We start from the raw sequence: 14,996 nt of genomic DNA on the forward strand, positions 1-14,996 counted from the left end.
AGCAAGGAATTGGAAGTTGAGGGGGTGCCCATCAATTGGGGAATGGCTGGACAAGTTGTGGTATATGAATACAATGGAATACTATTGTGCTGTAAGAAATGATGAGCAGGAAGAGTTCAGAGAAACCTGGAGGGTCTTACGTGAGCTGATGATGAGTGAGATGAGCAGAACCAGAAGAACATTGTACACAGTATCATCAACATTGAGTGTTGACCTACTGTGATGGACTATATTCTTCTCACCAATGCAATGGTACAGAAGAGTTCCAGGGAACTCATGATAGAAGAGGATCTCCAAATCCAAGAAAAAAAAAGAAAGAAAGAACTGTGGAGTATAGATGCTGATTGAACCATATTATTTCTTTTGTTTTGGGTGCTGTTGTTTTTTTTTTTCTATTTTGAGGTTTTGCATCACTGCTCTGATTCTTTCTCTTGTAACAGGATTAATGCAGAAATAGGATTAATGTTATTATGTGTATATATATGTGTGTGTATATATATATCTATATGTATATGTATAGATATATATAGATATAACCTATATCAGATTACCTGCTGTCTAGGGGAGGGGGGAGGGAGGGGAGGGAGGGAGGGAGAAAAATCTGAAATTGTAAAGCATGTATAAACAAAAGTTGAGAACTATCTTTACATGTAACGGAAAAAAATAAAATATCTCATAATGTAATAAAAAAAAAGAACAGATTAGGTGTAAAACATTGAGAAGCAAATTGAAAATATTAAAATAATGATCAATAAACTTAAAGACTCCATTTACTAGAGCAAGCATGCACTATTTGGCAAAATTTTCTTAGAAAATGGCAAAGTAGCTGGCAGAAAATAGGTACAGACCAATATCTCACAACATACTCCAAGATAAACTAAAAATAGATATGAGATTTAGAAATAAAAGGTGACATTAAAAGAGCAAGGAAGAAATTACATTTATTTTCTATGGATAGATTTCATGACCAAACAAAGGAGAGAGAATCACAGAAGATAAAATGAATAGTTTTAATCATAATAAAATTTTAAAAGTTTTTGAAAGACATAAAACAAATAGAGTTAAAATAAGTGAAAGAGATAACCAGGAAAAATCTTTGTGGCATATTTCTCTTATAAAAGTCTTATATCAAAGATATAAGTAAATGATCCAAATGTATAAAAATAAGGGTCATTCCCCAAGTGGTAAATAGTCAAATGATGTGAATGGGAGGTTTTCAAAAGAAGAAATCAAAATTATCAATAATAATATAAGGTTAAATCGCTAATAATTAGAGAAAGACAAATTAAAGCAATTCTAAAGGTCAATCTCATACTCATTAGTTCGGAAAAATGACAAAAGAGAAAAGTGATAAATGTTGGAGGGGCAAAGGGAAAAAATGAGGTACATTAATGCACTATTGTGGAACTGTAAATTGGTATGATCATTCTAAAAAGAAATTTGGAATTATGGCCAAAAAGGCACTCAGCTATGTATTCTCTTTGATACAGGAATACTATCACTACTACTACTGGACCTATACCCCAAAGAGAACAAATAGAAAGTAAAAGGAACTAGAGGTACAAAAATTTTTATAGCAGCTCCTTTCATAATATCACAGAATGGGAAACTACAAGGGTGATCACCTCTTGAGCAATGGCTAATTAAGGAAATGGTTAAACAAATGACATACAAATATAATGTGCCATAAGAAATAATGAAATAGAAAGTTTTTAGAGAAACTTGGAAAAATCTCCATGAACTAAAGAAGAGTTAATTGACAACAGAGTAAAATTTCTACAATAACAACATTATAAATAAAAATATCCTTGAAAGATTTTAGAACTTTGGTGAGTATGGTGACAACCATAACTCAAGAAGACCAGAGATGAAGCAGGTTTTGCCAGATCAGGATGCTAATAAAGGAGACTTGGTCTATTTCTGACACCTGTCATCATTCTGAACATCAAGGACACTAATTTCCTAAAGGTAGTAGCTAGATAGGAATAGGGGCTTTCTGTGTCCCTACAATGGCTGGACTGTTACAATGATAGTTCATACTCTTTCATCAGTTCCAGAATATCCTTCACTGGCTCAAGTCATCCTTATTAAGTTCTACTCATGAATGACCACAGGGTAAAAGACAAGTGGGAGATTTGTTTACAATGTAAAAAAAGATATTAAGGGCATTACATTAAAACACTTCTGCTTGCATGCTATAGGTTCATAGTGTTCTTTGAAATTTATCATCACTTTTGTAACTTCTGCAATTAATCTTATTCTGTAACCTTCCCCCTCAACTGAATCTCTCCCCCAATCTAAGATTGTAGTGGCTTCTTCCAAGATGATTCTCAGGTTAGTTGTTAGCATCAAGATTGAACAGGTTGCCCTTCAGCTCCAAAGGTTACTAAATCGGAGTCATCTCTATGATAATTATGTGAAACTGACCAGTACAAATATCCTGTCTTAATAAGAACTGCCTCTGTTTAAAGCCTCTGAGAGCATTGAATGTATGGCAAGAGCACATTGCCTACAAGCCCAGTCATGTGCACAGAAATTCTGGGTACAAGCTCAACCGATATACTCTATACCAACACTACCCTTCCAAACCTTCAAGGCTTAATTGAAGGTGAGAATTTGCTGAAAGCAATATCAGAAGCAAGGAATTTATCCACATATGCAAACACTGTTCAACCTCAAAACATCTTCTGAGGGTACCTTGCTACTTGACCTTTATAGATGTGGGAACTAATGAGACATAAACACTCCTAATTGGAAACATCAGAGGTAATGATGTTCCAGCATCCTTACTTATCATTAGGAGCTGTTTAGTTATGCATATCTACATCTTTCAATAAATTTCATTTGAATAAGTAACTTATGTTTTGGGGTATGCTCTCCCTCTCTAGTGTCACAGTGTTAACATTTTCCACATTACCATTCACGATGAGACCATTTCCTGCTAAAGACTGGAGAACCAGAAGGTTCTGAAATTCTATCTTCTGAAAATTTCCCTTAAACCCAGGTTGGAAGATAGAATGGTTGATTTCCAAAATTCTTCCCAACCATAAATCCCAAGATCCTAGGCACTTGGATGATGAACACTCAAGGTAAATGAATGGACTTTTAATATTGAAACAAGCAAAAGATAATAAGTATGGTAAAAACCTTAATATGCTTCAGCATATAAAGTAATACCCAGGCTTTTGGGGGGTCCTATCTTGATTCAAGAATAATTATTAGTATTTTGAGTGTGTGATAGCTGTCAGTGAGTTGACATAATACTGCAAAATATACTTCTCTATCATTGTCTAGGTCGCTACAATCCTATTCACTTATGTTCAAAACATCAGTGCCATACACACCATCAGTTGCCAGACCTTGCCATTTCTAACTCTACAACTTCCCCACATCTCACAAATGTCCCCTTCTCTCCAATTTCACAGTCACCACCCTCGTTCAGGACCTCTTTACCACTTCCCTGAGCTATTACAGGAACCTCCTATACCATATATTGAGGGTAGAACCTCAATACCCCAACTGTCTCCTTCCCTTTCCCACTTGCCCCCACTCCACAGCTCCCAAAATGATTTTCCTTAAGTGTAGATCTATGTCATCCATTATAGTGGTTCCCTATCATCTCCTAGATCAAATACAAATCTCTTCACAACCTTACCTCTTCCTCCCTTTTAAGTATAATGTTTCCCCTCTACATGTTCCACCATCCAACCTTATTTATCTACTTATGGTTCTGTACACACAGTGGTCCATCTCCCTCCACCATGTTTTTGCACAGGCCAACCCCCATACTTGGAGTGCCATCACTCTTGTTTTCTTCAAGACTCAGCCAAAGTCCTACTTTCTATGGGAAGCTTTTCTTGATTCCCCTGGCTGCTGGTGCCATCTCTCCCCAGACTATCTTGTATTCTCTCTGTCTCTTGTTTCTCTCTCTCTCTGTCTCTGTCTCTCTACACACACACACACACACACACACACACACACACACACACACACACACTCTCCCTAGACTATCTGGTATTCAATATATGTGTGTGTGTGTGTGTGTGTGTATGCATGTATATATATATTCACATACACACACAATTGTATATGTTCTCTCCCCTGTTAGAACAGAGGGTACTCAAAGGCAAGGGTTCTTTCCCTTTTGTCAGTATCCCCAGAATCTTATAAAATCTTACATAGTAGATGCTTAATAAATACAGTTGATTGATTGGGAATTTCACCTATTCAACCATTGACTGGAACCCTTTCTAGACCTGAATTTGACCAACAATAAGGAACTCTGTTATGGTTGAAATGATGGGATCTGTAATGATTGGAATGATGCCACCTACTGGAGACTTGCTGTGGGAAAGCTCCACCATGAGGAAAATGCCTCAGAGGCATTGTGGCTTTTCCTTGGCGTCAGGAAATGACGTTTGCTCATGGGTGCTGTCTATCAAGGCTACCAGCCAATCAACTTGAGGAGCCTCCTATTTTCTGGGAGGAGACAGGAAGGAGGAAAAGGAGCCTGTGCGGAGAGCGTTTGGGCTTTTGGGTTCTTGACTTGGTGGTGGTGGCGGCAGAGGACTTCACAGGAAATTTGAGGAAAGATAGGAATGCCAGGCTGTTGGAATTCTGTTCTCAATATTTTTCTTTCTATTTTCCAATAAACCCTTAAAAACCTAAACTTGTTTTATCAGTGATTTTAGTCAGTTTCCCCCAAAACTGGGGGAACAGATTAGAATCCACAATTAGAATCTTAAATTACACAGATCCTTAGGATGATGTAAACATTTTATCTTAGAGTTTCAGATAGAAAAGCAGGGAAAATCTGAACATATTTGCATGTGTTCTACAATTTGGGAAAAGTGATTTTAAACTTTACAGGAAGAGCAAAAACAAGATCTCATGTTCTAAAATTCTCTGGGGGGGGGGTGGTGGCGGGGAAGTCTGCCCAAGATAGATATCAAATTCTAAAGAATGAAATTCTGAAGACATAAATAGAAATATCAATAAAGAATTGAAAAGAAAAGAAGCTTTTTTTTTTTTTTAAGACATAGACAGGAGCTCGAAGCAACGCCAGGTAGCTGAGGTCAAATACAAATGAATCATCCAGTCCAGAAGAGTGTTGACGTGTGAAAGCTCAAGATGGACCAAGATCAGCAAAAATGCTAGAGAAAAAAAGGGGTCATTAAAATCTATTATGAGGGAAAGACAAAGTTAAAAGAAGCAATAGCATCACTTTAAGAGAGGATGGAATGGTGAAAAGGGACAGGAGAGAGAAAGCAAAGCTATTGAATTCTTACCTCATTTCTGTTTCTCTGAAGGATAGTCAGATGGAGGAGGACAGAGTAAAAAAAAATTAACAATGAACTGAACCATAAGATAAGAGAGGAAATGGCATAAGAGTATCTAGTTATCTCCACTAAGTTCAGGTCCCTAGGCATGGATGAATTAGATGTGAGGGTACTGAAAAAATTTGCAGAGGTGAATCCTGAGCTTCTGTTGGGTGTCTTTTAAAAATAGTGGAGAATGGGAGAAGTGTTGTAGAGCGGCCAATGTCCCAGTTTTCAAAACAGGGAAGAAGATAGTTCCTTTCAAATGAATGACTGGTGAGTTTGACTAATTGAAGGATGGGCTTGTGAGCATTTGGAAAGGGAAGCCGTGATCACTAAAATCAGCATGGGGTCATAAAAGAAAGGAAATACTAGACACTTTTTTTTGTTTTCTTTTCTTTTTGTCAGGTTTAATGGATTTATGTTTTTTTGTTGTTGTTGTTTTTAGTAAGGCAATTGGGGTTAAGTGACTTGCCCAGGGTCACATAGCTAGTAAGTGTTAAGTGCCTGAGGCCGGATTTGAACTCAGGTACTCCTGAATCCAGGGCCAGTGCTCTGCGCCATCTAGCTGCTTTCAGGTTTAATGGATTTATAAGTGACAGTGTAGTTGTTATTGTTTAGTTGTTTTAGTTGTTTCCAACTCTTTTTGATCCCATTTGGGGTTTTCTTGGCAAAGATACTGGAATAGTTTGCCATTTCCTTCTCCAGCTCAGAGTTAAGTGACTTGCCCAGGGTCACATAGCTAAGAAGTGTCTGAGGCCAGATTTTAACTCATGAAGAGGAATCTTCCTGACACCAGCCTTAGCACTCCTGACAGCATAGTAAGAGTGACTTAACAGCTAGTTTTGGTGTCGTGAAAACCTGCATTCAAGTCTTATCTTTCACACATATTGACTATGATCCTGGACATGACATTTAACCAGTGCCCTTGGGCAACTCTCTATGAAGTGAAGAACAGTTAATGATCTGTACTGGTAGAGGGAATTTTATAATGAGGAACTCTGTAAACTAATGAAATCAATGGGCTGAACCCCACCCTACTTTTACTTCACTAGTAGATGAAAGGCATGTGACATAGATAGCCCACCTGGATTTCATTATGGTAACTGACAAAATTTCTTGTGATTTCCTAACATTTCTTCTCGGATCAGGAAGATCAAGGCTAATCCTTCTTTATGTGATGGCCCCTAAAATACTTGAAAATGGCTGTCATATCTTCCCCTAAGCCTTCCATTCTCCAGGCTCAACGGGCAGGAGCTAGGACACTAAAACTTTATGGCACAGGACTTCAAAAGTTCTCTATTCTACTTCTAAACGATAGTCAGAGAGATAGAAAAGAAAAAAAAAAAAGCAAGAGGGGAGTAAGATTAACCAAGCCATTGATTAACATATTTATTTTATTTGGGGTAGGGACAGAAGGGAAATTGAATCACTGTTGTTCCTAGATAAAATCTAGGATTAAAATTTTGGCCCAGTACCTACAAAGTAATGGATTTAAATTTAAACTGCTTCTGAAATTTGGCATAGAAAAAAAGTTCTCATGTTAATGGAAAGCCTTCTCTCAATCCCCCCTTTCCCCCAAATGGAAATAACATTTTAAGGTTGTTGATATCTCTAGATATTAACTATAGGGGGCAATCAGAACAGAGGCCTGGATTTTCACAACTGTCTTCAGAGGCTACCTATAACAAAGGGCACCTTCAGGATTACTGATGAGTATGAACTTTCTTTTGAATCATTCTACACCTAGTGTGTTCAGTGCTGGTCACATAATAATTAATGGGGAAAAAAGGGAGGAGCAGAGAGGGGAGCTTTTTTGCAAAAATGTCTTGCAATATAAAAGTATTTACATGCCAGTTGTTCTTCCTTTAATAATTTCTGTAACAAAGCCATCATTCCCTTTTTCTATAATCATCAGTTGATTCACTGGTGCATCCCCTTCTTTTGCTTAACACTCACTGTGACAGCCAGGAATGATAGAAAATGTCATTCTCTGCTTGCTAATTCAGTGCATTCAGAGTGAGTGCAGTAAGTATTTTTCTGCTGAGTTCCCCACCCCCCAAAAGCCTAAAATATATAATGTAAGAGGTTTTCTTTTTTCTTAAGTGGGTAAAGAAAGGATTCAGTTAAAATCGATTTCTGTGAGCCCTAATTATACAGTGCATTTCATAATAAGCATTACAAGATCTCTGCTCAGGAACAAAGACCTCTTCGTTAGTAATGAATTGTCACTACCACAATCAGAGTGCTGAGTTTAATTCATGGATAAATAAAAAGAGTTCCTCTAAGCAAAGAAGTCGAGTGTTAGAGTGTGTTTTGGAACAGCTACTCAGGGCTAAGAAATGAGCCTTACAGTGAGGACATTTTTAATGTTTGATCAGCATTCCCTGTTGCTGAATGGAAGCTGGTGTCCTGTCCTGCTCAGGGAGAAAGACTAGCTCCTGCTACTTGACTTCTGGAACTTGCTTCCAAAGTTCCTGCTTCTTCTGCAAAAGAGACTTTTGCTCAGTAGCTGCCATGACTGGTTGAATTATGTGGTCTCAGTCATTGAAGGCAACAGTCATGCACTTGAGAATGATGTGGGAGAACTCCAGTGAGAGTGATAATTAAAAGAGGAAAATGAAGGGTCAACTCCTTTCATTCAGCCCATTGGGCTTGGCGTCAGTGCTATTCCAAAACAGTAGGGGATTTTCCAATCTCAGCATGGCAATCTCTAAGCACACATTGTTTCTATGGGCTAAAATCTGAATGGTATTTAATTGTACTTGAAAAAAATGATATGAAAAGGGAAATATTGGAAATTAGTTTAAAGAATAGAAAGAAACCAAAAATAGGAATATAATCTAAATGGGGAAGGGATTAAAAGCAGAAAACCAAAGTGTTATTTGCTTGGAAGAAAATGGCAAGTACTATAAAAGAGGCAAGATGACAAAAGAAAATTGGTGCCAGGATATTAGAAAAGAACATTTAAATGTATCAGCAATGTGTCTCATTTCTAGTTGGATAGAAGTACAAAGGCGGTCTTTGCTCAGCTTTCTTGTTATTTCACTGTAACTTAGATTATTAAATCCAAAAAGGACCTATGAGATCATAGGAGCATAATTTTAGGCCTAGAAGCTACATTGGAAGTCACAGTTCCAGTCATAAGAAAAACACTATGCGGCAGGCATTAGGTTGGAGATACCCACAAGAAAAAAGAGACAAAAACAAAAACAAAAACAAAACAAACAAAAACCACCATCCTTGCCTTCATTCTTGGGAATGATTGAAAAGGGGGAGAATCAGGAAAGGCCTTTTACAGAAAGTGGAATGTGAGCTAAATTTTGAAGGAAGCCGGGGGATCTAGGAGGCAAAAGTGAGGAGGGGGAACATTCCAGATATGGGGGACAGGCAGAGAAAATATACAGAGTAGGGGCACAGTGTTGTGTGTAAGGAAAACCAAGGCCAGTGTCACCAGATTATAGAGCATGTTCAGGTCAGGAAAATGTAGCATTAGAAAGGGAAGAAGGGGTCAAGTTAGGAAAAGCTTCATTTTAGAGAGAATTTAAGTGATCTGCTCAGAATCACAAAGGCAGTCATTGAAAAATGCTCTAGTTCAAAGTCAGGTATTTCAGCTCCAAATCTGCAGCAACATTTGGCCAGGTGGCCCCCAACCACTAGCTGAAATTGCTTCTTTTTTTTTTTTTTTTTTTTTTTGCAGGGCAATGGGGGTTAAGTGACTTGCCCAGGGTCACACAGCTAGCAAGTGTCCAGTGTCGGAGGCTGGATCTGAACTCAGGTACTCCTGAATCCAGGGCCAACGCTTTATCCACTGCGCCACCTAGCTCTCTCCTGAAATTGCTTCTTATAAAAGCAGTGAACATTAAGACATTAGCTCCAAATGATCCAGGTTCAATTTGGAGGGGGTGGGGCAAGGGGGGTTAAGTGACTTGCCCAGGGTCACACAGCTAGCAAGTGTCAAGTGTCTGAGGCCGGATTTGAACTCAGGTCCTCCTGAATCCAGGGCCGGTGCTTTATCCACTGCGCCACCTACCTGCCCCCCAGGTTCAAATCTTCATGGTCTCTGAAATTCTTCCTAATCACCCAATCACAGGAAAGTGGTGATTACTCCAAATTACTTATTCTACTTTACTGAATTTAGAGTAAGAGGACCTGGACTGACTCGATCCTTGGCTCTGCTTACTTTGTGACTTTGGGCAAGTCATTTTAACACCTTGCATCCTTCATTTCTTGATAAATAAGAGGGTTGATAAATAAGTGCTTACTTCCACCATTAATACGATGATCCTCTGACTGACCTAGGACAGGAACAGAGGAAAATTTGCAACTTTGGGTTGAAAAAATTGTTGGCCTATTGGTACACCTAGGGGCTCATAGCCTGTAGTCCTTCAAGTAAACAGGAAGGAAAAACAGTGTGCCAGGTGACAGCAAGTTGTAAAAGTGATATAACTAAAATATGTATTGGAGGGGTAGGGTAGACTTGCAATTTCATTGGCATAGGGCAGCAGTTCTCAAACTTTTTGAGATTCCTTTTAGAGGGCCCCTTTACATTCTTAAAATTATTGAGGACCCAAAGAGCTTTTGTTTAAGTTCATTTATCTAATGAGAGGAGCTATTAATTCACTCTTCCAGTTTGGAACTAATCTTTCATTTCACAGGTCTCTGGGAAACTTCACTGTACACTTATGGGAGAATGAGAGTGAAAAACACAAATAATCAACCTTGTGTAGCCTGTGGAAGGGTCTTTGGGACTCCCAGGAGTGGGAAATCCACACTTTGAGAGGCTGGTATAGGGAACTCCTAATGAGGAAAGCCCCTTGAGTTACTGCAGATCTGTACTTGTTCTGCAATTTAGAGTCTTAGAGAGTAGCCTGGGGCACTTAGAAGTTAAGTGATTAAGATAATAGCCCCAGAGAACTAGGCCTGTGGATGTGGATGTGGAAATTCTCTAGGTTAATGAAAGTGAGCACTTTTCTTCAATTTATTGTGTCAGAGTTTCTAGATAGCACTGACTGGCTAACATGTCCAGAGTCACAGGCCGGTGTGACTCAGAGGCTAGACTTGAACCCAGGTATTCTTGGCTCCAAGGCTGGCCCTTCAGGTACACAATGACACTAAATAGATTTCACGTGATCAAAAACTACAGAATCTCCTTATTGTAAGAGATCTCCTTGTTATTCAGCCGTAGGCCAACTCTATGGATCATAAAGTGCCAACACTATTCATAGGGTTTTCTTGGCAAGGATACTGGTTTGCAATTTCCATCTCCAGCTCATTTTATAAATGAGGAAACTGAGGCAAACAGGGTTAAGTGACTTGCCCAGGGTCATACATCTAGGAAGTGTCTGAGGCCAGGTTTGAACTCAGGTCTTCCTGACTCCAGGTCCAGCGCTCTCTCCTAGATGCATTTGAGAGACCTCAGGAACCCTCGGATTCAACTCTAACCTGCAAAAAAACCTCTCTCTACAAACATATCTGCCTTTGCCAGAAGAAGCCTCTAGTGAGGGCTAACCCATAACCTCTTTAAAGCAATATATTCTATTTTTGGATAACTCTAATGCTTAGGAAACTTTTTTCCTGACATCGATTCTTAATTTTCCTCTTTGCAATACAGAGGTATGAGGGAAATTTAATCAATCCAGAATTATATTCAGGGCATGGTGTCTATCACAGTTCCTTGTACCTATTAGGTACCCCAAACATTGGCTGAATGAATATATTAATTAAATAGTTAATTTTTGAAGAGTAAATGGTGCAGGTCTTTGGCAATCATATAGGTAAACTCTGTCTCAACTTGGTCAAAATGGCCATGCCAAGTCCACATCAAGTTGAGAAGAAAAGCATGTAAAGATGGGGACTACTCAAGGAAACAATACTGAGTATTCTGGTATTCAGGCACTTGCTCTATGATCTATCAATCAACAGTCCTTAATAAGTGCTTATTATTTTTCAAGCCCTGTGCTAATTGCTGAGGAGACAAAGGAAGACAGAAAGAGCCCTTGCTCCAAAGGAGATCATATTCTGATTGGGGAGCCAATGTGCAAATAATTAAATAAATACATACTGAGTAGGTGTAAGATGACTTTGACTAACTTACTCTATGAACCCAGCTGACTCACTTTCAGATTTCTGAACTCCAGTTTATTCAACCATATAAATCAAAGCTTAGGCTAGATTCCTTCCAAACATAAAATATTCTATGATTAGTAACAAGAGAATATGGCCCATTTTCACAGGTATAAAACACACAGTCCATGGACCAGAATGGCCAGAACCAGATTAAAATGGAATGGGGAAATATTCAACAAAATATATTACAAAATACAATAGAACATAGATAATGTTAATATGTGGTTTCTTAAGTTAATATGAAGCCTAAAGTGATCTTTATGTGCCTTTTAGTGGCCTCCATTTCTATTTGAGTTTGATACCACTCATCTATTTCACTGTTAGGCCTGGGAAAATAATTGCTTTCAAGAAATCCTACAATCAATTTCGGAGGAGAGAGAAGCTAGATTACTATTTTCTATTGTTAGACCTTGAACAAAATATTAGTCAGCTTATGCCGGTTTAACTTAAAATGAAATTTCTTCTTTATCAGTGAACTAGTATAGTATCCTTTAAAACATATACAGAATGGGGGAAGCTAGGTGGCACAGTGGATAAAGCCTTGGCCCTGGAGTCAGGAGGACCTGAGTTCAAAGCTGACCTCAGACACTTGATACTTACTAGCTGTGTAGCCCTGGGCAAGTCATTTAACTCTCATTGCCCCACCAAAACAAAAAGAAAATAAAACCATACAAAGGGAGAGAAGAGTATTAATTTTTTTAAATTGATTTACTTGGTTGTTATATTACCTGCATTTCCAAAATGTCCTTGCCTACCTCATTCTCTGACAGCTATTTCTTTATTTTATTTTATTTTTTTGGTGAGGCAATTGGGGTTAAGTGACTTGCCCAGGGTCACACAGCTAGTAAGTGTCAAGTTTCTGAGGCCACATTTGAACTCAGGTCCTCCTGAATCCAGGGCTGGTGCTCTATCCACTGTGCCACCTAGCTGCCCCAGCTATTTCTTCATAACAGAGTTTAAAAAAAAAAGAGGGGGGAAAACAGTTCAACAAAACTAATCAACACAATGAAAAATGTTTGAAATCAAATGCAATGATCACCACCCAAGTCTCTACCTTCTACAAAGAAATGGGGTGAGAAGTAAGGGCAAGTACTAAGAAGTGCCCTACAGGGGAGAAGAGCCAAGGAAATAAACTCTCCTATTTAAAAAAAAAAATCAACTCTGAACAAAAATTCTTAAATAGAGCTGAATGCATGTCCTCATCCTTATTATAGTCTGCATCATTTCAAAACAGCTTCTTACCAGATTAGAAGAGGGTATTTTTCAAAGTGTTTGACTCATAATAAGAAGAGGAGAAGATTATTTGTAGTGAATGATATCCCAAGCAAAGAAAGAGGCCAGTTCTATCAGCAGCAGCTCTGATTCTCGTTCTTACAAATGAAGCTCAGAGCCCACAATCTCTTCCTAAGGTCATCACCTTTATAAATCCTCGCCACACACAGGGGAGAGAAGCTCAGAACATAAGAATTCCACTCCCTATCCCCCTGTTGATGGAGAGACTTTTTTTTCCATCTGCATATCCCCATTTATAACAAAGCCTCCCGTCGCGAAGGATTTTTATGAGCTCTTGAGTTTTCTATCGTTTTTATCTTTCTTAGCATCAGCAAAGCAACTGACAGATTCTTTAATAAAATATATTATATACATTAATATTTATGAACCGATAAATTGGATGTTTAAATAAACATTCTCCAACTTAACGCCAGTTCTCTTGTTTCAAACGTTAAATTGCACTTACTTTGTCAGGGAAGTCTGCCTTTAGTTCACTGACACATTGACACCAATACGCTGCTGTTTTCTCACTGATGAGCTCGATATTAAGGAAGGAGCTTTGTCCTGGACCATATACAGGGCCTGAGGTGGTGCCCCGAACGATCCGTGGTGAAACGTTAGTCACAATGTCCTGTTGAAAGAGAAAAGACTTTGTCTATCATTTTTGCAATCTAACATTGCAGCTTTTATTATCCATTCCCTTCAACATAACAATGACTTACTAAGTCTCTTCTCATATCTCATATTTTCCAGAATAAAATTCAAGAAATATGCTTTAAATTATAGTTAAATTGAACACATGATTTCAGGTAGGAGGCTAAATTCAAATGTTATGAACTGAGCAAAATCCCTTTCCACAATCCAGACTCATAATATAGGGAAATAAAAATATTTAAATACTGCTCACATTGATTTGGAGGATGTTAGAAATGGCTGGCTTTTTTTTTTTTTTTTTTTGGTGTGTGTGTGTGTGTGTCACTTAGTGGTGATTCAATGAAGAACAAATACATTGTGGGCATAATGTAAAAGAATCCATAAATATCTCTTTCCATTGAATCAAGTAAGATTTAAAGTGTGGCTTTATGTTAATTTAGAAAGATTTACTTTGTAATTTCTTTTTTAGCAAAAAACAAGTCATCCAAAAAATGCTTGAGGCATTGGTATTTCATCGAATTTTAGTGCATTCTTTACCATGGGAGCTGGGTCAGATTATCTATAGAGTTGCAGTCATAAATGCAAATTCAGTGGGAAGAAAGCCACTTTTCCCAAGACTAAAATGAGGATATCAATAACTTCATGATAAACTATAAACAGTAAACAGTAAAATTAACATGCTTGTTAAGTATAATTAACAATCCACAACTGCTTCTATGGTTATATTAACGAAGAACAGTAACATTTCTGACATTATTTAAAACTAAAAAGAAACAAAGAAGGAAAAATGTTTCTTTTGCCAACTTCTAATTAAAAATAATTTTGAGTAAAGGTCATTTAGTTAAGGATTTATCAGAATTAGTCATTTAAGTACCCCTCCTCACCATCTTGTCACTTTTAGTGAGATAACATGAACCCCCATTAGTATATAGCAATTAAGGTCAATTTACATATTTTAATTAAGAACCACCCCATATAAAACAATTAGCGTAATAGGCATACTAACTGGATTTCATAACATTTGGACGTTTTTCCAACTAGATAGACAGGAAACCTTAATTAGCATTAATTAGTGCTGATCTGCATATGTTTGATAAGGCATACCCTTGCCACAAAAGATTATTTATTCCTGAATCTGCCAAATGCTACAGTTGCAGAGGATAAAAGGACTTTTCTTCACATTGCATGTTAATTTCTGGTAATTTACATCCATTTTTACATTTGAATTAGTATATTATAAAATAAATGGTATAAATGTTACAATAACGCCTTTGCAAATATGTACATTTAGACTTATAGAAATCATACCAGTTAATTTTTATTCATTATCATTCTACTTTCATTGTAATCATTTTGTAACATCATCAGCTCACACTATGATTTCTTTCTTCCTACCAATTTTCCCATAATCTTAATGGGGAAAAAGACCTGTAGGCTTCCGCCAGAAGGTTCAAATCCAGTCTGCCAGATTTTCATTTTGGCAAATGTTGGATTAAAAAGTGCCAATCTTAGAAGGTATACCTTGCATTTCAGTATATCCTGCATTTCATTAGTCACTCTAGAGGAAGATGGCTTTACAGCACCCTCCTGTTGTATACTCAGCATCCAGAAATCTGGACAAAG

At 37.7% G+C, this 14,996-nt stretch overlaps 1 protein-coding gene across 1 annotated transcript in view; it reads right to left on the minus strand.

Annotated features, from left to right (window-relative positions):
• The window catches only part of DPYD (dihydropyrimidine dehydrogenase), a 1,058,206-nt gene that overhangs the window by 445,456 nt on the left and 597,754 nt on the right, over positions 1-14,996 (minus strand). Inside the window, 1 exon segment of the mRNA XM_043962696.1 lies at positions 13,186-13,350. Coding sequence (XP_043818631.1) covers positions 13,186-13,350 — 165 coding nt within the window.

The sequence above is a fragment of the Dromiciops gliroides genome, chromosome 4 (genome assembly GCF_019393635.1).
Source record: "Dromiciops gliroides isolate mDroGli1 chromosome 4, mDroGli1.pri, whole genome shotgun sequence".
Classification (NCBI taxonomy): Eukaryota; Metazoa; Chordata; class Mammalia; order Microbiotheria; family Microbiotheriidae; genus Dromiciops; species Dromiciops gliroides.